Raw genomic sequence first — 22,140 nt, forward strand, 5'->3', positions numbered from 1 at the left:
CAACCAACCAGCTTAGAACTTCATAACCTTGACTTTGACATAATTAACACTACAGAAGTAATGTCATGTAGAGCTGGCTAACAAGGTGACAAATGCCTTTTTCATCTCTTTTTTTAAGTACTGCGTTTTCCTCTTTAAAATCCCAAAGCTAACTGGTTTAACTATAAATAAATAATGTTTATTAAATGAAAGTGAAGAGGAAGCTTTAAAATTCCACATCATTCCAAACTGCAAGCATACAGGGATGGGTAAAGGGTCTCCTGTTACCTTCATCTATTCCATAGCTTTCTGCAGTGCAATTAAGAGAAAAATCAAATGCTTACTTAGAGAGAGCTTCTTAAAATCAAAACAGGACAAACATTTTTCAACATAAAAAAAGAAGAAATATACTGATGCAATTTGAAGTTTACATTAGCAGAAGTCACAGGCCTATTCTTGTGATCTTTACTGACTCAGTCCTTTGGGAGCTGAACACTTGAGTCCCCTTCAATCCAGCAAAGCACTTAATGAATTTCCCTCCACAGCCCATCTCATGGGTTTTGCATTGAAGCCATCTTCAAGTGTTCAGCACATCCAGGGCTGGGCCCACAAGTAATTACTGCCATGAGAATTTAAATAAAAACGTTGGGGGGGGAGGGGGAATAAATTACACAAAGTTAATCTGTTAACAAAAATAAAGGATATCATTTATCAGTATGTTTTGATCCTGAAACTATGTTAATACAATATGTTGTCACTTAACTGCAAGACATTAAAAATGCTCAGTTTATTTCTGGAAAACATATATTCTTGCTTTTCAAATACTAATGTTCATATATATATATATATGTTTTGCAAAAACATATATTCTTGCTTTTCAAAGGTTTTCCACAGCTATGGAAACAATGCTGTGAACACTGAAGTGATCATGAAACATTCTGCCCCATGGTGAGTTCAGAAATTTCCCCAAGTTCATGGTCCTTCAGCAGAATGTGGCCCCAGCTCAGCACCATCTCTCCTCTCACACTGACCAAACCTGATGTTTTTGGCAGGATTCTGCATCAATGGATTGTCTGTTTCCAGAGAAATCCTTGGTTGCCCAAATGCAACTGGAATTTCCCAGATGCAGCTTTTAAAGTCAGAATATTGAACTTTCGTGTTAAATGAATTGGCCTTGACAGTTTAGGATTATATCACAATTCAAACAGGCTGTAACACAAAATCCTTGTGGTGGCTGCAGCACCACTGTTTTTACTTCAAAGATGAAGATCAGCAGAACTTTGAATTTCTATTTTTGTTCTTGCAGTCTTTCATCTTTAACAAAATTGCATGTGCTACGGTTGAGTGTTCCTGTCTCATGGAACTGGAGAGCAGCAAATCTGTCACATAGCAAGGTGAGATACTGACAGCCAGCAATCCACAGAGCTTGCCACACTGTTTGATCTCATCACAGAGACCTTATCCAATCTTAAGTGTTATGTTCAGCATCACAATCAAAAAAAAAATAATCCCCATTTTGAGACAAAAGAAAGAATTTCACTGTGAAATCACAGATAGCAGGAAAGCAGAACATTTTCTTTGCACATTTAATAAATAAGGCTGAAATATTTTAGTTCCTGCTAAACTCAAGGAAGCTTTTGGATAGGAAATTTCCCAAGTTAACCATGGCACTTACTTGAGGGCATTGTGTAAGTGTCTTCTTCATCTATAATCTCTGCATAGTCATCAGTCTCTGCAAAGGGAGGAATTGAAGAGTTTCGGGAAAAGCAGATGAAAACAATTCCAGAACAACAATTCCAATGTATCAAGGCTGGTATGTCCCAAACCCCAAGCTCAGCATTGCTGGGTCACACTTAATACAGCATGACTAAAACTTGCTCATGCATAATTCATGATATGATAATGACCTCAGTGCCAACTGCATTACATCACAGAGATGCACTCAACAAAGAAGAAAAGGAAGATTCGTTTGTACTCAAAAAAGTTCAAGTTTTGCAATTGGGACCCATTTCAACTGTTGATTTAAAATCTTTTTAACAGCAAATTCCATTGCAGTAAAGGGAAAAAATTATGAATGAGTTAAATTGCTTTACCTTCAATAAAGTGTGAATAACAGTTTGCTATGTTTTATGACAAACAGGCAGAAGACACCAATGATGTTCCAGGGCAGCTTCCCCCTACTGTCAGTGTGGCCAGCTGAGTTATTTACCACAGAATCTTCTAGAGCACAAAGACCTTTTTAAACCACACTCTCTTCCTCATTTTTCTTACAATTTTCCTTGTTTAGTAGAAATTTACCACTAGTTTTGCTGTCAAGATTCAAGATTTCATGGACAGGTTTTGGAAACAACTTCCCAAAATTTTCAGAAAAATGACAGTGCACTTCTTCCTCTGTTAAAAACTTGCAACTTTTATATCATCTGTTCTCAAAATAGTTTAAATGGTGTCAAGTTATATCAGAAGGTCCTTCCCTTGCCCTAAAGAACTTCCAGTGTGTGGAGGTCATTTCCTCCAGGGTCAGATCAATTCTTCCAGGGGTTTTAAAGCCAGTCCACTACAGTGGGCTCATTTTTTTACTTCAAGGCTGTCAAATTTTATTCACCAACTTTAAACACAAAGAGAGGTTCTCAAAACTGAGTAATTTCCAAACCCACTGTGCAGTTTTTGTGGTTGATTTCAGGTGATCACACACACTGGAAAGCCTCTGGAAGTGGTGATTTCCTCCCCCTTTTCCCCCACCTGCCCTGGAGCACATGGATACATCCCTACAGCTCCCTGGCATCATTTCCAGAGCCATGGCTTGGACTGGGACAAAGCCACAGTGAGTGGGAAGAAGGATGGGATGGACCCTGAGCTGAAACCAGCCCTGAAACCAGAGCAAGGCTCATCAATAGTTCACACACAGACAAGCAAGAGGCTCAGTTTTCAGGCAAACTGAATATTCAACAATTAGGAAAGTACAGGTTGCCTATAACCTTTGAAGTTCAACACACTTCAGGGAGTAAGTGTAACTTGTGATCCTAGTTTCTTACTATTTAAATAAAATGAAAGCTGTTTTTTCTTTTGAACTCCTGCAGGAATACACCAGGTAAAAGCAGATTTAGGAAATTCCATGTAATTTTAAATTTTGTCAGGCAATTTCTATTTGGGACATAGCAAAACACAGTCACCTAATGAAAATGCAATAAATTCTAATGACCCTGCACAATTCTGAACAGGCAGGACACTCCAGAAGCACTTATCTATTTCTTGGTATTTTATTTTCTTCCCTACATTATAAGCTAATGTTTTTGTAAAAATAAGCCTCAGTTTCATTAAAAAAAAAAAAAAAAGGCAGCTTAAAAAAAACCAATCACCAACATGATGGAGATAAATCACTCTGTTTCCCTCCAATATTGTGATAGGATTTTGTTGAAGATATCAGAAAGTTCTTTATGTTAGAAAATTGACTGGATGAAAAATATTGTAAACACATCTAAGAAAAATTTTTGAAGCCTGGAAACCAAACTGGTGCCACTTTACTGGTACCACTTAAAGGACCCCAAACACCTTTCACACTAGGTTACAGAATAGTGCTTTCAGAATGTGATCAATGGCAGGGCTTGTTCATCTCTCTAATTTAAACTAATGAGTTAATTCATACTAAAAGCATTCTCAGAGCAGCACAGAGCACTTTACATGCTTTTGATACATTGCCCAAAACCATCATGAAACCAGAAGTCTTCATAATCAATCCAAATAAATTAAATGTACACAATTAACTACACAAATATTTCTTGTTCCACATTTAATAATCTGGAGAGAAATATATAAAAAAATAATTCCTATGTATGTCTGGCATTGGTTTTGGGAATTAGAGGAAAATTCAGTCCAGGCATCAACACTGATGTGCTCTAAGTGGTCTGGAACAAAGAGAACTGACCTCCTCACAGAGGGGCTTGGGCCCAGTATTAATGATAGACTGAGATTGTCCCCAAATCTGCCAGAACTGTGTCTGTTAAGAGATATTCCAGAACCTACACTGAGCCTAAAGCAAAGCTGAGCTGGGCAGGGCTCTCCAGGCTGCTCCACAAAGGAGGATGTGTTACAGCACCCTCAAGAGCTGAACACATTCAGGGATTCCAGATGTCCTTGGTAAGTCCAAAAAAACTCAGATTTAATATGAGGGCTCATCATGCTGCCTTCCTGCACTTTTTAAACACAGCAGCATCCCTTGTTATGATTCTTGGAGATGGCAAAATGAACAAGTTGCTTCCAGGTAAAGGTAGTGGTGGTCACTCACATGAATGAGCCAATCTGAGCTTCACTAAATCTGAATTCATTTATTAAATGTAGGGAGAAACATCCCAGGGTATTAAATCCATAATAGTTAATCCATGACCTTAGGCACACGTTTGAACTTCCCATTTTCATAACTTTTCCCATTTATCAGAGCCTGTAATTTATAAAAGAAGATAAGTTTCAATAAAAGCTATGTAGGGGTAGTATATGAAATATTATTTTTAAATTTATGACAGAAAAAATGTCCATTTGATGTTTAAGAAAAGGAAGAAAATTGTGTGGTATTATCTTTAGCTTATAGCTGAAGGGAAGGAGATGAAAAGTTAATACACCCCCTTCACATTTTACTGAAAGGAAGGTCACAAGATGTGATCTCTATTTCCTCTTATCACCCTCCTTTGCATATTGCTTTTATGCCCTTTTAGTGCCTCCTACTTAGAAGAATAAAGGTACACACACTATCAGTAGCAGCAGTTTGATTCTTTCCCAACATCAGCTGGAATCCTTTAGAAAAATAGCCAAAATTCTCTTTTTAAAAAACCAAACCTCAACTTCTTTTCAGAAGAAAAAAGATTTTAAAAGTCTGCAAAAGTTAAATATTTTGTAGTAAGTTTCAAAATTTTTAAAAGGAAACCCCAAACATTAAAATCTGTCTCTAAAATTGTAAGTTTGAATAGCTGAAACCTGGTTAATATTCATGTATTCAATCTGCATTAATCTATCTTGTACAGCTTCTTTTAATGCAAGGAGCACTTTGATGCCTTTAAAGCATTACTCAGTCGACTCATTTCTCAGGTGTTACATCCACTGATCTCACCCACTGACCAAATTAATGATAATGTAACCATTCAATCAAACTGGACACTTACAAACCTCTAAACCTTCTTTGCATCATGCCACAAGTCTCATTGCAAACACATGCACCACCACATCTCTAAGTGTTTGAAACAGAATTTTTCCTTTTCCAATTCCAGTTTAGCAAGAAGCATTAGTTGTACAGCCTGTAAAGTACAGTATTTATCAGCTAATACCCAAAGCAGACCACTTTTGAACACTAAAAGCTGTATAAAATGTATTACTGAAATGTGCATTAAGTGGTATATGGAGATAAGAGTTGCATATTGCACGTTAGTAACACACAGACTAGAAAACATATTACCGTCCCCACTAATTTCATCTGCAGATCCAGGTGGCATGCAAGGAGAGAGAAAAAAGAGGGGGAGAGAGAGGGGACAGAGAAGGGGGAGGGGAAAATATACTATTAAATTCATGAGTAATCCAAAAGTATTCAGACTGTAGTTATCTTATATACCTGACCCAAGAGAAACCAGAAAAGCAGCAGAATTTAAGACTTCTCACCTAAAACCCAAGGGACAGAGATAAGCTCTAAGAAGCTTTCATGATGAAACAGAGTTAATGACTTTCAAACACAAAGGTACACAAAAAATAAATTTGGAAGTGGAAGTAGTTCTTTTAATGCATTGTTAAAAATAGTCAATTTCTGGGTTTATTCAATACTTTAAAGCAGTTCTCCTATAGCCAGATGAGTCGGCTCAATTTGACTCTGCACATACATTGAGGACTTTGGAAAAGCAGAGCTGGTGTTGACCCTTCCAGGAGAAATGCACTCCTGAGCTATCACCAAGACATGAGTGAGAAATGGAACCATCTAAGTTTCAATGACACAGAGCATTGTGCACTTGTACAAGGCTGAAATTTGAACGAGTGGCAAAGAGAGCAACTCTACAGGGAAGATTTCAAACAAACACCAGATTCCACGTGTACTGCAGCAGCCCTACTGCACACCAAACCCCACAGCACAAGCTAAGGCAAATATTTTAGACAGTTTCTATAGATAATAGGAAATTCTTCTTACCCCTAATAAAGCCAAACTGGTCTAGATCAGTGCTGGACCAGTACGCAGCCAAAAGCATCGCTGTAGTCTGTGTTTAATTCAAAGTGATCTCAGCTGATGCTTATTGTTGCTATTCTGTTTCATCCATAAGCATGCTGTGTCAGGGGTCCAAGAATGAAGTCAAAATATATTTACCAAAAAAAAAGATGGCAGTCAAGGGCTGCATGACTGTATAAATAAAATAATTTAATATGTTTGTCATTGTAGCATATGATGCTCGAAAACACGTTCCCCATAAAAACGGGGACCAGCAAGCTGCACGAAAATCCAATTCAACAGCAGGAAAAGGTAACTAAATTATTCTTGGAACTCTGTTTACCTGAGGCTAAAGTAGTTTACAAACAGTAACTGAGTTAGTAAATTCAGCTTTTGGGTTAATAAGGCAGCCTAGACAAAGAGCAGAGCAGTACCCTTGGGCGGCGACTCATGGGCACAGAAGACGAAAGGCAGAAAGCGTCTAGCTTTCTTTACTTTATGCTGACAGTGATTGACTCCTTTACAAAGAGGCAAGAAAAGGAAAGAGAAAAAAAAACAGAAACAAATTATTTGGAAATAAAAGAAAAGAGACTGGAGAGAACATCTACAACGAATGAACATAAAAGTAAAGGTTTACATTAAAATTCTGTGTACCCAAATGAAAATACAAATGTCTCTGAAACTCTAAAGCATTTTTAGTGTTTTCCTTCAAATTCCTTTCTACAGTAATTCGTATTTTAGTTTTTAGAAGTAAGACTAGAACCCATTAAAAAGTCAGATTATGCCAGCTATGTACACCATTCATTAGCAATACAAAGAACATTTATCCCAGAAGTGCAACCTGCTTTTCCAAGTTTGCCATCTAAGTTCTGTCAGACTTGTGTGACAGCTATATTCCAGCTAAAGTGGCAGCCACCAGACTCAAACATGTATGTATTGACTCTCTGAACCCTTAAAACAACACAGAAGGAGTGTTTAACACACCAGGGTTACACAGAACAAGGGAAAACATGTTTCCTTGTCTCCTGAAATACAGCACTGACAGATTTCATGATCTCAAATCTGCCACCAGAGTCTCATTCCCAGTGCAGACCTGCCCTGCCAATTGATATTCCAGCTCTGGGTGAACAGCCCATGGCACCCTCACTACCTCCTTTCCCAGTCACCCCTCTGCACGTTTTAGCAAAGTGCTTATCAGGACAAGGGAAATTTTGGAGTAGGAAAAAATACAAAGAAGTCACACAAGGTGAGAAGGAAGGACACAAGATGACACACAGCACCTGAGGATACCTGCTCCTTTCATTTCTCTTGTTACCTGCTTGCTCATCTCTGCTTTCCCCTTTTTCCTCTCTCTAAGGAATTATGAGAAGTGGTTTAAAAAGCCAATTAAATAAAAAACCTGCATCTTGGGGCTGGTAGCTCTTCACAGCCAAAACTCAGGAGTGAGGTGCAGCCACCTGGAGTTACACAGGCTGGGGATGGAGGTGTTAAAAGAGAAGCCCAGTCCCACAGCAGCAGCTACTGGGACAGTGAACCAGTCAGAGGTGGGAGGAGTGCAGGAAGGACAGAAAAGGAAAATTATATTTTAATAAAAGTAACTTCTACAATCAACAAAAACCACCATCATAAAAACTGCTGGGTGACTGAGCAAACAGGAATCATTAATCTAGTGGGAAAATGCACATATCAGAGAGAAAGACAGAACATTAATCAGATTCAATGCTAAAAACTAAAAGAGGTGCAAGGAGAGGGGAAAATTCTTGACTAAATCAGTGTATCAAAATTTCCAATTGTCTTGGGTTAAGCTAATTTAAAGGGGAACACTCTGAGTTCTCCCCCTTGATACTCCTAAGGGACTTCTCTTCCTAACATCACATGGCAGACAATTTTCAGCAGTGTCATTCTAGCCCAAACCTCAGGTAACACTCATAAAAAGCTTCAGACACTAGGAAAGAAAAGGAAAAAACACTGCAGCTGGTTTAGGCAACCACTGAAAGGGTGTTGACATGAGAATGAGGGAACCCAACACTCTGTGCTGAAAGAGAAGAGCAGGTATAGAGTCACTGCAGGCAATGCAAGCTCCAAAGGGAGGAGAGGCTTCAACTCCTGACCTGCCTGCTCAGGCTCCAGAGCTAATTTAAGCCTTAAGTGCTGAAATGCTGCTCACCCTAACACTGAGAGGTGGGAGGCACAAGCTGCTGAAACCTGAGCAAGCCTATTTCAAATGAGGGCACATTGCAAAGGTAAAAGTGGTTTTAATTCATGTGCATGCCCTGATGCCCTGTGATGGTCCAATTCTGCCCTTGCATTTCAAACTCTGCCTTTATGATTTGCTGTCAACAATTTGTGTTTGTTCAGCTGTTCTGCCACAATAAATGGAAGATGCTTTGTGTTAAACTTACCACATCTGCAAGTCTAGCTACAAAAGGAAGTTGATTCTAATGAGTTGATTTAAAATTTTAAAAAATAGAAGTTCTAACACTTTCCCAGGAGTCCAGAGAATACCATAATGAAATGAATACAACTTAGAAGGATTTCCAGCATTCCACAGCAGCTTCCAGCCAGGATATCACTGGTGCTCAAGAATGCTGCTGAGAACTGCACAGGACTTCTTTATTTATTTAGTTCCTCTATGCAGTATTCACTAAAATTACTGTGAAAAAAAATTTAAAAGGCTAAAATAAGGAAAAAAAAATCACTTGCTGTGCAATAACTATGTTAGAAAGAAAGAGGCCAGGCTTTTACTGCTCTTTTTTTACAGGGCAGTTACTACTGGAGCTCCTTGTATGGGCAGAGAGCAAATACTGGAAGGCTGAACGTGAAAATATCCCATTCTATTTCACTGTACATTCTTGAACCAGTCTGAGGAAAAACCATGCAACAAAAACCTGGAAAAAGAATAAATCAATTGATTTTTGAGCTTTTGAACTCAAATGAGCACGGTGGGGTTGGCACATCAAATATGTTTCTACATGAACAACAAACCCCCAAACCTGCATGGAATATTTCTCCAGTCAGGTACTATTTGCACAGCAGAAGTGTCTGCTCAAATCCAATGAGAGGCCCACAGAGGAGGAGCACAGGAGAATAAAAACTCATTAAAACCTTAACCAGCACCACAGGCTGATGGAATCATTGCAGGAACTTCCTGGACACTGATATGGAAGAAATCTCTTCAGATTGTCACCACAATTCATTCTGGTCTTTTTGTGCATGAAAAGAAGCCTTTCAGTCAGTCAGGCTAAAATAGGAAAAGATAACAGCACCAGCCTATTCAACTGTGATGGGAATCTGAAATACTGTAATTTATTAGCATTGAGGGCATTTTCAACTATATTATCTTATTAATCAGTGAAATAGCTGGGTAAGTTAAGAAGCAACTCCCTCCTCCAGGAACCTGGAGACTAATGACTTGCTCAAGGTTTGTAAAATTAATCTGCAGTAAACTTTAAGCTTGAATGTCTCCCAGTGCTGTGACCATATGGCAGAGCTAAAGCTCTAACAAAGTCTTTATATTCCTCAAATTACTTAATAATTACTTGATTTGAATTTATAACTATGTCATTTATAGCAAGACACTTACTCTTTCTTTTCAGAAGTGAGCTGTGCAGTGCAACAAAGCTGAGCTGTGATACAGTCCTAAGTGCTCAAGATACAATTTTTCATCTAAAAATTTACTTACACTTCCCAGCTTTGTCCTTTTGGAGCGTCTTGACAAAATGGACATTAAAAAACTGCCAATAATTTTTCAATCTCAAGCAAAGGCCACCTTTTTCCCCACCAACTAACTCAAAAGGAGCAAAGAAATACAAGTCCTGCACAAGAAACTCTTTCAGACCTGGGCACAGGGCAGACCTTCATGTGGAGCACAGGAATTGTGTCACAGAGCCTGCTCTGTGCTCTGCAAGCAGCAGTGATTCAATAACATTGAATTTGTTTTTCCATCCTGCCCACAGCTTTGCTGCTGATCAGCCTCAACCCAGGGCACACAGGTCCTTTCACAAGCCAGCACCTCCTTCATTTAGAGCACTCTGAAGTTCTGTAACACTGACATCAGGGGTTTTTTCCCCCTCTCCTGTTTGTTTTGTTTTCACATTTGGCTTCTCCTCTATAGGAAACCTCCTGAAAGTCTCTTTTACTCACAAACTATACCATAGAGGTGGTTTTTTTTCCTTCACGATAAAATCTCACTTAAATCAGGCTCACCTCCTTCAAAACAGGGGTGTTTTTTCCATTCAAACTGAAATTTCAGCTGAATGCCAGGACTAGACTGGCAGCTCCCTCAAACAGGATCTGCTCCTAAGCAGCAGCTCTCATTTCACTGCCATGATCAGGAGTTAATCACAGTGATTTAAATTTAACATTGTTATGTTACAAATTTGTGATTTTTAAAGCAGAACCTGGAAAGATGCTGAGAAGCTCCTCTTTCAGGATCCTAAAATCCTTCAGCTCCTATACAGATATTTGCTCCAAGAGATCAAATCCTTCATGGGGCATGCTACTGAATATATCTAAACCATGGGATAGAGAGGCAATGGCACAACCAGAATTATTAGAAACTCCTGCCATCATTTCATGATGCACTTAGAGCTGCACCCCTTTGAGTTTAAAATGCTGCCTGTGTTACTGACAGCAGCTGCACCAGCTGGGGAACAGGATAACAAACCAGTTTCTCTTTAATATATTTATTTCCCTCTTAAAGGTTTGTGTCCTAGGGTTTGCTACTCAGGCGCCTTGAACATTTTGCTTTATCAGCTGAAACAGGGACTGTATTTTCAGAGACCTTTTAATTACCTTCACCAAATAAGCTCATACTAAAGCTGCAAAGCCAGCACCTGCTTTAAGCAAGACCAACCCTGTGGGACATCCTAAAATCCCCTTCAGACTCATCCCTTGTGCTGGCTACTGCAGGACAGCTCACCTCTCCCTTCCTGTCATCTTCTCACTCACAGCTCCCTCCCCACAAAAACCTCATTTTACAACAGTACCTGAATATCCAAATGCCAGGAGGGACTGCTTGGAATCACAGGAGCCTTTAGGTTGAAAAAGACCCTTAAAATCATCTAATCCAACCATTAACCCAGCAGTGCCAAGAACTTGCCAAGGCTTGGTCAATTCTCTGCCTGTTCAGTGAAACACATGGGCTTGAATTGTCATATTCTGTGGCACTGCATGGAAAGCAGCATTTGAGCTAGGATTAAAAAAATTCATGAATTCTCCAGGGTAAAAGAAGAACAGTGATTAGCCAAGGGATGCAAAAGCATATTTATTCTTCTTAGTCATATTTACATATGTAAGGAAGGGGCAGAAGAAACCAAAGAACTCTGTGTCAGGAGGAATTTATGTAAAAAGGGAGCAAGCAGCTACTGCTGTACTGATTTCATTTTATGAAAAACTTTTTGTAATATAGACTGGACCAGATAAGTTATTATTTTTGGAAATATGTACATCTGGAAATACAAGATGATCACCTTACCAAGGCTAATGTTTGCTATTTAAAAACAAACTGCTGGCCAAAATAAGTTCCTTTGGACTACAGCAGAGCATTTTAATAAGGTGTCTCCAAGCCAAACAGTGGAAATACAGTCAATAAAATTAGAGTTAACTGGTGTGCTGCTTCTTACACATTTGATATATTATTTGCACAGACCAAATAGTTTAACCTTACCATTTCCTGAGTGTACACCCTTGGCTAAGGACAAAAAACTCTTTATTTAATGCAGAAGCAGAGGGAGAAGGAAGTAAAAGCTGCAATTCCCTATTCGCTAAAACAGTCATTGTTTCTGATGAATCACAGCAACTTCAGCCAAAACATCAGATCACTACCAAAGAAATCTAAAATCCAACTGATTTGGTTTAGCTTATTTACAGGAGTTTATAATCTTACACACACACAAATGTGTTGAGGCATAAAATCACTATACTTTTTAAAAGGAGGGGAATCTGGCAGGCATCTTGGTTACACACAAAGACAGTGCCCACTGCAAGGAACAGAGAATTTGAGGAATCAAGGTAGACAACACCAGAAGAAAGAGAAGCAGCAAGAGGAAAGAAGCTTGTGGTGAAACCTGGTTCAGTGACTCCCAGATCCAGCAATTTGCTGCTTTGGATTCCTGAAACCAACTTCATCCCTCACTAGTTTGAAAGGACCTTTATTTAGAAGAGGAAAAAAAATCAAGAGGATTTACAAACCTTCTATCTTTGTGTGCTTTGGAGTGTTGGAGCACTTGGAAAAGACCAAGTTTTCACTTCACTAGACAAGAAATATTCCAAAGTATGTTAGTAAGTACCTAAAAAACACAAGGTATCTTTCACTAACTGGTTCCTTTTTAAACCTGCAAAACTTTAGACAAATACCTGAACTTTCAAACCACCAAATCATGTTTCACACTGGGTTTGGATATTGCTGGTCTATCCCAGTTGTGGTGTGGAACTCACTGTGAAACTTCCCTTTTGAACTAAGTGTGTTAATACTATAAATGTATATTGTCACAGACACATTTGGTGAAAAATCCTTTCCTTAGGATTTTTTCTCCTGAGAAGCCAAGAGGCCTCAGGAACAAAATGTAAACAATGATTATCTGCTGCTGTGGAATGCAACAGGTGCATCTTGGATTGGTCTCATGTGGTTGTTTCTAATTAATGGCCAATCACAGTCCAGCTGGCTCAGACTCTGTCTGAGACACAAGCTTTTGTTATCTTTCTTTCCTTTTCTATTCTTAGCCAGCCTTCTGATGAAATCCTTTCTTCTATTCTTTTAGTATAGTTTTAATGTAATATATATCATAAAATAATAAATCAAACCTTCTGAAACATGGAGTCAAATCCTCATCTCTTCCCTCATCCTAAGACCCCTGTGAACACCATCACAGTATATGACTTTTTATTTTTTTGATGAATCTCTGTTTTACATTTTTGCTATTTATCTTTAGCATTGGGAGAGCTCTAAACAAATGGGAGCAGTGTCAGTGAAATCAAACAGCAGAGTTAATTCATGATTCAAACCATCAAAGGTGTGGAGGAGGTACAGCTGTCACTGAGCTACAAAAACTCATCTGAAACCTCTGTCTCTGAGCCCCTGCAGAGTCAGCAGAGAAAAGCTCCTGTTCTGCACCCCAGAGCAGCAGCCCCTCAGCTGCCTCTGCCCTGGGCTGGGCCTCGTGCAGAGCTGGTGCCTCCCTTGTCCCACTGATGGATGGGCTCCATCTGACAACAGCAGTGACACTTCTCCACATCCACACCAAGCACCACTTCATTTATAGCAACCTGATTCCTCGGGGGATTCAAGGGATTCTTACAGAAAGCAGCTTCTGAGAATAACCCCTGTCATGTGGGGTCATCTCAGCAATCTGCCTCTGCTTTACATTTAATATGATGACACACTCAGTGCATTTTAACTAACTTTGGGGGGAAAAACACAACAAAAAAAAAGTATTCATGTGTTCTGTGTCATTATATTACAAGAAGAACAAACCCTTGAGATTAAATATTAAATGGCTTGAACCATTCCAGCATTTCCAGTGGTTTAAAATGGTATAAAAACCATTAACATGGTATAAAAACAAGCATCAAGCACAATAATTTTATTGTGGAAAGATATGAAACATTCCTACAATACAAAAATAATACCTAATTGGTGTTTTTGGTATTGGCAAGAGTGAGGATGATATTTGCTGGTTTAATTTGATTCCACTGCTCACAGGAGCCACTTTGCAGTGCCCCTGACATTCACCTGAACAAGCAGCTCACCCCCAGCACTGCTCTCATTTCCCTCTCATTCACCTTCATGTGATGCCCTCAATGCCAGAGCTGGGGGTAGTACAAGTCACTTCCTACACTAATTTCAAAATGCTACTTTAAAAAGGAGTGTTTGTGCTCTGAAACACCTAAGAACTTCAGCAGAAGACACTTCAAATTGCAAAGCCAGAGTGACAGCAAGAAAAGATCATGAAGTCAGCATTTATTATTGTTTTTTTATTAAAAGTATAACTAGCATGCTCAGAAAAACTGAAGGAGTGAACGTCTGAGGCTGCAGACAGCCTTTTTTGTCCTGAAGATTAGCCTTTTTGAGGGGCAGTGGAATAATTACAAAAGAACACAGTAATCACTTGAGCAATCTCAACTTTTTTTAACAGCTAAAATGAGCCATACAGGTAAGAATCCAAAGAGAATATGCTGACCTTGCTTCATGCTTGCTTGCCAGGCACTGAAGGAAAAAGAGCTGCTATTTGACTCTGGGAGGCCACAGTAACTGGTGAAGCTCTATTTCTGCAGCTTTATCCTCATTTTAACTCACATCCTCTCCCCTGTTTTCTTGCAGTGTCTATTTGGGTTTCCTATGCCAAGCAGTGAATCTTAAATCTCTTTTACAAGTGGGTAAGGGTGGGGAAAGGAATCTGAGAAGTAGGAAATTAATTAAATGCCTATATATCTTTCCACCTTTTTGTATGAAATCTGCTGGGGTTTTGAGTATTTGCCACTAAGAGCTCACATAAATGTAAAAGTGGGGCTGCAGCCTCCCTCTAAGGGGAGGGAAATCCACTGAGTCACAGTATTGGTTCTTCAAGTTTGTGACCAAATACCAGAAACCTACTGAACCATAATATAATCATAATGTAAATCTTAATAATTATCATACTATAAATACTTTTTTTGCATTACAATCCCCTTAATAAATATTATGCATACTGATTTAGAAATACATTTTCTACTAAGACACTACTAAGACTCAATCCTTCAAAATTATTTAAGATTCTGTAACAGGAACATATTTTCTCTGAAGCATAAAACCTCCATGTTAACTTAGAGAATTCTTAGAAACCTATAAAGAACAGAAATAACATGTATTACCTCACATACCCATCCTTCAATTAACTTGTCATTTTCAACAAGAAAAATTAAATGCTTTTATCTAAACAGCTACAGAAAAACAGCTATTAGGTTTCTCCTTTCTGTAAAGCAATGATTAATATTTAATTGCCTATTTTCCCTTTTCAAAGCTGCTCCCTCACAATTAGCACATACTCAGGTAATTTCAGTTCTAGCCAAGACATTCTACTTCATCCCAAAGTTAAGTGGAAATTCTGACAAGCTTTGAAGTAACTGCACAGATGTGGCTGTTGCATAAAAGTTTCTCTTTAGAGCAGAGCTCCAGTCTGGGGCAGTCAGCAGCCCTGCAAAAGCTCCCTGCACCTCTGCCAGCTCCAGAAATAAATTCAGCTGCTGGCTTTGGATTAGCCTTACCTGACACAGAGACTGTGTGAGACCTCACTCCTTGCTTCTCATTGTTGGCCAGCCTGGAAAACAGAAGTTGGAAGTGCTGAATGCTGGACATGCTTCACAAGCACTGGGAGCTCATCCCAACAGGCACCTACTGTAATTAGCAGGGCTGAGCCACCTCCCCAGGCACAGGATGAGCAGGGGGAGAAGGCAGAGAGGAATCTACCACTTCATCCTGTCTGGGGGAGTGAGAGTGGCTTTTCATCAGCACAACGAGTCACAGAAACCTGGGGAGTTGGGAGGAAACCACAAAAGCCAAACTGTGCACACTTCTAAGATGTGTGTAACCTGACTGTGCTTATACTTTCTGTGTGATCTGTGGGAAATGGAGTATGAATTGAGTTTCTGTCTGTAAAAAGACTTATCCTGTACTATTTGGAATTAATTTACATGTCAAACATAGAAAACCAATTGCATTTAAATGCACTTATTTATAAGTAAACAGTGCAAACTGTTTAGCATCATTCCTATAATTAAATTTACTGATGGATTCAAAAGAAACAGCCTGAACCCCAGTCAAGTTTTTTCCAAAACATCCTGCTTTTGTTATTGTCAAATATGGGATGCATTAGGTACTTTTGTTCTCTGATTTTCTTTCTGGTATCTTTGTAGTTAAATACTACTGTGAGCTTTTTATGCCCTACCTGCTATTTGTCCTGGAATCCAAGAGCAACAATAAAAATTATTGTTAGAAAGAAGTTCTAAAAGCATCACTATTTTTCAAAACATTTTTAAAAATATATGAGAAAAGAAAGCACAAAACTTACTTTGGTATGGATGGTAAAGCTCTTTCACCTTCTGTATAAACAAGAAGAAAACAGGATTAGAGCTTTTGCACGTTTTCAAATAACCTCTCTCAAAGTGAAATATATACATGCCTGAAACAATAATCATCAGAATCTCTCAGGGAAACTGAGAGAGCTCAAAGAATGTTCTATACATATACAAACAGCAGCATTATCAACAACTCCTTCTACCCACTCACACAGACCTTTAGGCAAACTCTCATCTGAGGAAACAACGTACACAGAATATAAAAGCTGGTTTTATTCTTAACAAATAACTCCAATAAATCACTTGCAGAAGGTGTGACATTATCTCATCTCTCTGGTAAGAAATGCTTTTCTTTTATCTCCAAGATGTCCTAAGTTCTAACATAAATAAAACAATTCAATCCAACTTGGATTTCCAAGTAAGACAACTGAAATAAATCATTAAAGCACATATTATCATATTGATTTCACACTGGCTTGAGACTATATATACAATAATAATGTTTTGTGCCAGAGAGTAAGTCAGCTTTTTGTACATTACATTCAAATCCTTGCCAGTCTTTCTTTGAAAATGGTAATGTGTGTGAGACCTTGGATGTACCTATTCAAAGGGTTTTTTTGCTTTAGGATTTGATGAAACCCTTGGCATTCTTGTGGGGAAGTTACTAATCCTTTAGCAAAACACCTTTTCAGTAGATTGGAGTATGCAGGGGATGAGAGAAGAGGGGTAATAAAGTGTGTTTTACTCTCTAAATCAATGTAGCTCTGATAAAGTGACCTGAGAGAACAGCCACACTTGCAAAAAATGGTGATGTACACTTTTCAACAAAATAATGTAAATTCTGATTTGATTTTCTCCCATGTTATAATTTCCAGGAATTACAGGTGTAAACAACAGTCTTGCCTTTATGTATTAAGGGACTGGTGAAATGCCTGGTACCCCAGAACCACACTCAACATAGCAAAATACACTATTTTGGTTCATTTTTTCTGCTGTCTACAGGTAGAAAAGCATCATTTGGCTCAGCAACATCAGTCTCTTTTGATCTGTCTGTTGGAGGGTGTTGAAAAAGAAGTTGCAGAAAAGAAGGGAAACCAGAAGCTGCAATTTCAAAGCCCTGGAGCAGCTCAGCAAGGTGACAAGAACAAGCACCTGCAACTGGGGGGCAGAGGGAGGACAGTAAGATTATATGAGCAGGTGGGAGATAAAGGTACTGTGATATGTTAGGGTAAGTGATACCTTTTGGGAAGGAAACAAAAGGCACAGATCCTCAGAGATAGTGTGGAGGAACAAATATGAGACCAATGGTGTGGAGATGCAGCCTGGCAGTAAAAGACTGGGGCACAGGTACCCAAAAAAGAGAATGCAATGGGCACAAGAAGTTCAACCTGGATGGAACTGGGCTAAAGATACCAAGCTGGAAGGAAAAGGCACAAAAGTTCTGCTCACTGCTATGCAGGCCTCCCCAGGGCTGTCAAGAACACTCAAAAGAGCCTTAATTTTTACATGACACCTACAGCTGTCAGCATTAGTTGTGAAATCATCCTGGGTTCTGCTTTACACCAATTTATGCTGCTGCTGCTGGTTGTTCCAATGCTGCTCTTACACTTGGCAATAGATTTAAGGCTTAGATGCTGCTGATTAATCACACATGTTACTGGTGGAACACACAGTCTTCCTCTGCTTTAAAAGAACTTCACTCAATTGTACAGTTAACCTTATTATTCTGTATTTTTAAATCAAGGTAATGGATGCACAACTAATAAGCAGCTACTCAAAATAATTCTCCTTGCTCTTTAATATGTAGCTCCATTGAATGTTAACTGCATCCTATTCAAACTGCATTCTAAAGATGGAATTTTAATTTCCCCTAAGGCTTCTTTTTGGTAGAGTATCATATTTGGGGACTTCAGAAAGATCAGTGAATGATTTCATTAGACTGGATAGGAATGATTTCATAACATTGGCAGGGCCACAAGGCTTCGTATGTTCAAGATGCTGAGATCAGATCAGATCTGACTTTTTCCCTCCTCCAGCCTCCTAAGAAAGTGAGAAATACCACAGGTGGCAACTGCTAGTGTGTGCTGAAGTCAAACACTACCTATCAAAGAGGATCTAAAGGAGATAAAGAGAGAATCTGACTTTCCACTGTGGTATTAAATTTCCTTAAAGAAGAGAATCTCATTCTGTTCCCACAAGGCTCCATTCCACCTTCTGAACAGTTTCCTATCAGTGCAAAGTGCAAAGCAAGGGTCATAATAAAATGTAATAAATCATAACAAAACAAAACCTTGTTTCCATTTTAATAGCAAATCTTTTCTCAGCCCTTTGTGAGATAAGCAGAATGTGAATAGAAGTGGTCTTACACAGTGAGTAGCAGTATGATGTAGTCAATGAGTTTGAAAAACAAGAAAAGAAGTGAAGGAAAGGTGAAAGAATTGAAGGGAAAGTGAAGGAAAAGTGAGAATTGAAGCAGTCTGGAAAACTGTGAGGAAAAGATGGGGATAGACAGAGAAAAGCAGAGACTGACCTAAGTGAAATAAGAATTTGCTTCCAGATCCACTGGGAAATAAAGCAGCACACATGGGTCCACCATACCCAAAACTGTTCCACCTGATCATCCTCCTTCTCACTGGCCCCTGCTGCATTCCACAGGACATAAGTGGCTTTGTGCTCATTTGCATCAGAGCAAGAGATCTGGACCCTCTGGAGCTGGGAGATGTGGACAAGGCAGGCTCAGCCCTGGGAAGAAGGAAGGAGCACCCAGAACTGCCTGGAAGCCACAGCCTGGTGCCTGCAGGGACTGGTTACAGGGACAACACACCCCACTTGTGTGCTGGAGACATGTGTCAAGTGCAGGGCTGTAAATGGACAGGGGAAGCTGGAAAAGCCAGTAGATGTTAAAAAAAAAATACACAAAGGAATCCAAGCATCAAAAAACCCTCATACACTATTAAGTAGTACCAGAGGTGCACAGGGGTTGTAGTACTAGGAAGTTGGAACAGATGATTTTTAAAGGTATCAGCAAACCTGAATTATTCTGTGATTTTTCCATGATTCTAGGCCTCCTCCATCACTGGATATAATTAAAGAAAAAACTAATCAGCATGGAACTCCTGATCCTGCAGACGCCCACAGGCTCTGGATACAAACTGCTCACTTCAGGCTCATCCTTTTACAGTTTATATCCCAAATAAAATAGAAAATATTCATTAGTACCCCTGCAGGTCTGAAGTCAAAATTTCTTACTAACAGCATCCCAGTTAAGGCATATGTTGTTTTTCACAAGTTGAAACCCACAACATTTTTGCCCAATTCTATATTTTTTAAGAAATGGGATATGCATGGCTCTGCTGGGCTTTCCACTGGACTGTCCTGGTCTGAGCAGAGCTCCATGCTGGACACAGCAGAACCCAGGCAGCTCCAGTGCTCCCAGCCTGGGGGAATGGAAATTGTCCTCACCTGCCTGAAATTATTGCGAAAGCAAAATCAGTGAGGGGCCAAACTACAGAGGTAACAGTATCCTAAAAATGGGAACACATTACCAAGCCATTAAAATGAAAATCATGCCCAGGGTAAATCTGGGTGAAAACAAAAAGCACTTAAGTGGAGAACTTCACCAACTATTTAGATCTGGTGTTTTTGAACACTTCCCTGGGCAGCTTGTCCCAGTGCCTAACCACCTTTTTGGGGAAGAAATTTTCCCAACATCCAATTTAAACCTTCCCTGGAGCAACTTGGGACTGTTTGCTCATGTCTGTAACTTGTTACTTGGGAGAAGAGACCAACCCTCATCTGGCCACAACTTCCTTTCAAGTGGTTGTAGAGAGTGATAAACACCCCACAATCTAAAAGCTGATAATCAGTTCAACTTTTAATGAAATTTTTCATTTGTGCTCTTGGCCTGTAAGAGGTAAGTGTGATAATGGAAATACACATATTAAGTGTAACATTTCCACATGGTTCCATCTACTGTAGATCTAGATATTTATGAAAAATAAACTGAATGGAAAAATGCCAAATACTGTCCAGGTCTTAAACATCACCAAGTGCTCTCCCCAAATTAAGAACTGGATCATTAATGGATACCATGACAGATATCACAAAACCAGGCTCAGTTAGTAATCAAGAAGGACAATTTATGAGGACACTTGCAATAAATGTAAATTTACAACAACGAAGGATGGGAAAGCTCAAAAGGGGGATCAAACACATCTGAGGGATCAAGAGTTGCTCCATGATTTTTTTCTGATGTGTTTTACACAATCAAAGCTCACTGTGGAGGGACTTGGGAATGCAGATCATGATGGGGACAGCTCTCCTATGAAATGTTTAATGAATATGTTGGGTATTGCTATGAACTTCAAAAAAAGAAACCTCAGACAAAAGAAACCCAGAATTTATTCTAACTAGAGGGGTTTTCTTCATGTATGCATTAAGAGGAGTGTTCCCAAAGTGCTACCTGATGTTCCTATTCAATCACTGCTCATTTGCTCTGAGTTAAAATTCTGTGTTATAAGAATAGTACACAAATAAACACCCTGCATCAGAAGCATTGATTTATCCTGCATTCACACCTACCAGAAACCTCAGTTAAAACCTCAGTTTTCTGTGCAGGGCACAGGAAAATCAGAGATATTGCCCCTCAGAGAGCTCAGTCAGCCTAGAAGATGTAGCAGATACTGCTAAGGAAGTCAGGTAGGAGCAAGACAGGAATTAGAAAGAAAAATTGCCAATAGAACAGATCAGTTTTGATGGACACCACCACCAGTGTGGAAGTGGCAAGAACTGGATGAAGCCCACATGTGCCCCTAAAGCAAAAGCAGAGACAGAGTCAGAGCCATCCATTAATTTAGGGAAGAGGTCATGTATAGACATGAAAAGTTTCAAAAGATCAACTGTGGCTACAACAGTTCAGGCTGGGAAACAGCCAATCCACTGGCATTAGAAGGAAAGTTTTGGGAGTGAATAATAAGGATTCTAGCAGACCCCAATCGTGATTTCTCAGAGAAGAAGAGGCACAAAAGACCTCCACTCACAGGGACACATCATTCTAGTGACACGGAATTCTTGGATTGTGATGCCTATTTTATTTTTAGAAAATAAACTATTATTATCTCAGATGCTAGTTTATCCTTTTAGTGTCTGATTTTGGGGCCAATGGTTCATCATCACCAAGTTGTGCACCAGGGTGGCTTGGAGAGCTGAGTTTGTCTTGAGGGAAGATTTTAATTTGTGTGGAGATAAGGCTGCACAACTCACACAGCTTCTAACAAAACTGCTTGTGTTGGAGCTAAAGGTCATTCACATACACTAAGGGTCAGAAATAACAAAAACCATGCAAATTTAAGAATAATCTGAACAATTACCACGTGCTGTCAAAACACCTAAGACCCTAAGATCACATTTCTTTATTAGTGAATGCTCAAGTTTAAGTTTGGGGATTTTCTGAGCCACATACAAGGAGGATGCTATAGATGGACCTGAATTATGTTAATAACATCACCCCAGGGAAAACCTGTGGCAGAAAAAAGCAAGAATGTGGCTAAAAGAGATTCAGTTTCACATCAGAGAGATGCTGGGATAGTTTGTGTATTTTCCTGTACTACAAACATGGAAGAAGGAAATAATTTATTGTTTTAGAAAGCAGCAAAGTTGGATGAATCCCATGGGTAAAGATGAGAACAACATGAAAGAAGAAAACTTCATTCTTAAGCAGCTTCGCTTGCATGTTTTTCAATAATTAAAGCTGTCTGAAACTGGAAACAATTCTAATGAAATGTAATCAAATTCTTTCTAAAACAAGGGGTACCTGCAACCTCATCTCACTTCTTGAAAGATGCTACAAAAACAACTGATAGTCACTGTAAAATGTATCTCTGCTTTAGGTCTATTTTATGAGAGAAACTCATGAGACCTCTCAAGGTTTTTATTTT

At 39.2% G+C, this 22,140-nt stretch overlaps 1 protein-coding gene across 7 annotated transcripts in view; it reads right to left on the reverse strand.

Moving 5' to 3' along the window:
- PTK2 (protein tyrosine kinase 2) overlaps positions 1-22,140 on the reverse strand; it is a 189,659-nt gene that overhangs the window by 39,506 nt on the left and 128,013 nt on the right. For 2 of the 7 annotated variants that reach the window (XM_054516825.1, XM_036378830.2), the window contains 6 exons: positions 16,198-16,228; positions 15,395-15,447; positions 6,586-6,669; positions 5,420-5,437; positions 1,655-1,711; positions 268-288 (listed from right to left, as the gene is read on the reverse strand). In XM_054516825.1, coding sequence (XP_054372800.1) covers positions 268-288; positions 1,655-1,711; positions 5,420-5,437; positions 6,586-6,669; positions 15,395-15,447; positions 16,198-16,228 — 264 coding nt within the window. The remainder of the gene's footprint in view (positions 1-267; positions 289-1,654; positions 1,712-5,419; positions 5,438-6,585; positions 6,670-15,394; positions 15,448-16,197; positions 16,229-22,140) is intronic. The other 5 variants (XM_036378832.2, XM_054516815.1, XM_054516816.1 and 2 more) reach the window with 5 other exon arrangements.

The sequence above is a fragment of the Molothrus ater genome, chromosome 1 (assembly GCF_012460135.2).
Source record: "Molothrus ater isolate BHLD 08-10-18 breed brown headed cowbird chromosome 1, BPBGC_Mater_1.1, whole genome shotgun sequence".
NCBI classification, from domain to species: domain Eukaryota; kingdom Metazoa; phylum Chordata; class Aves; order Passeriformes; family Icteridae; genus Molothrus; species Molothrus ater.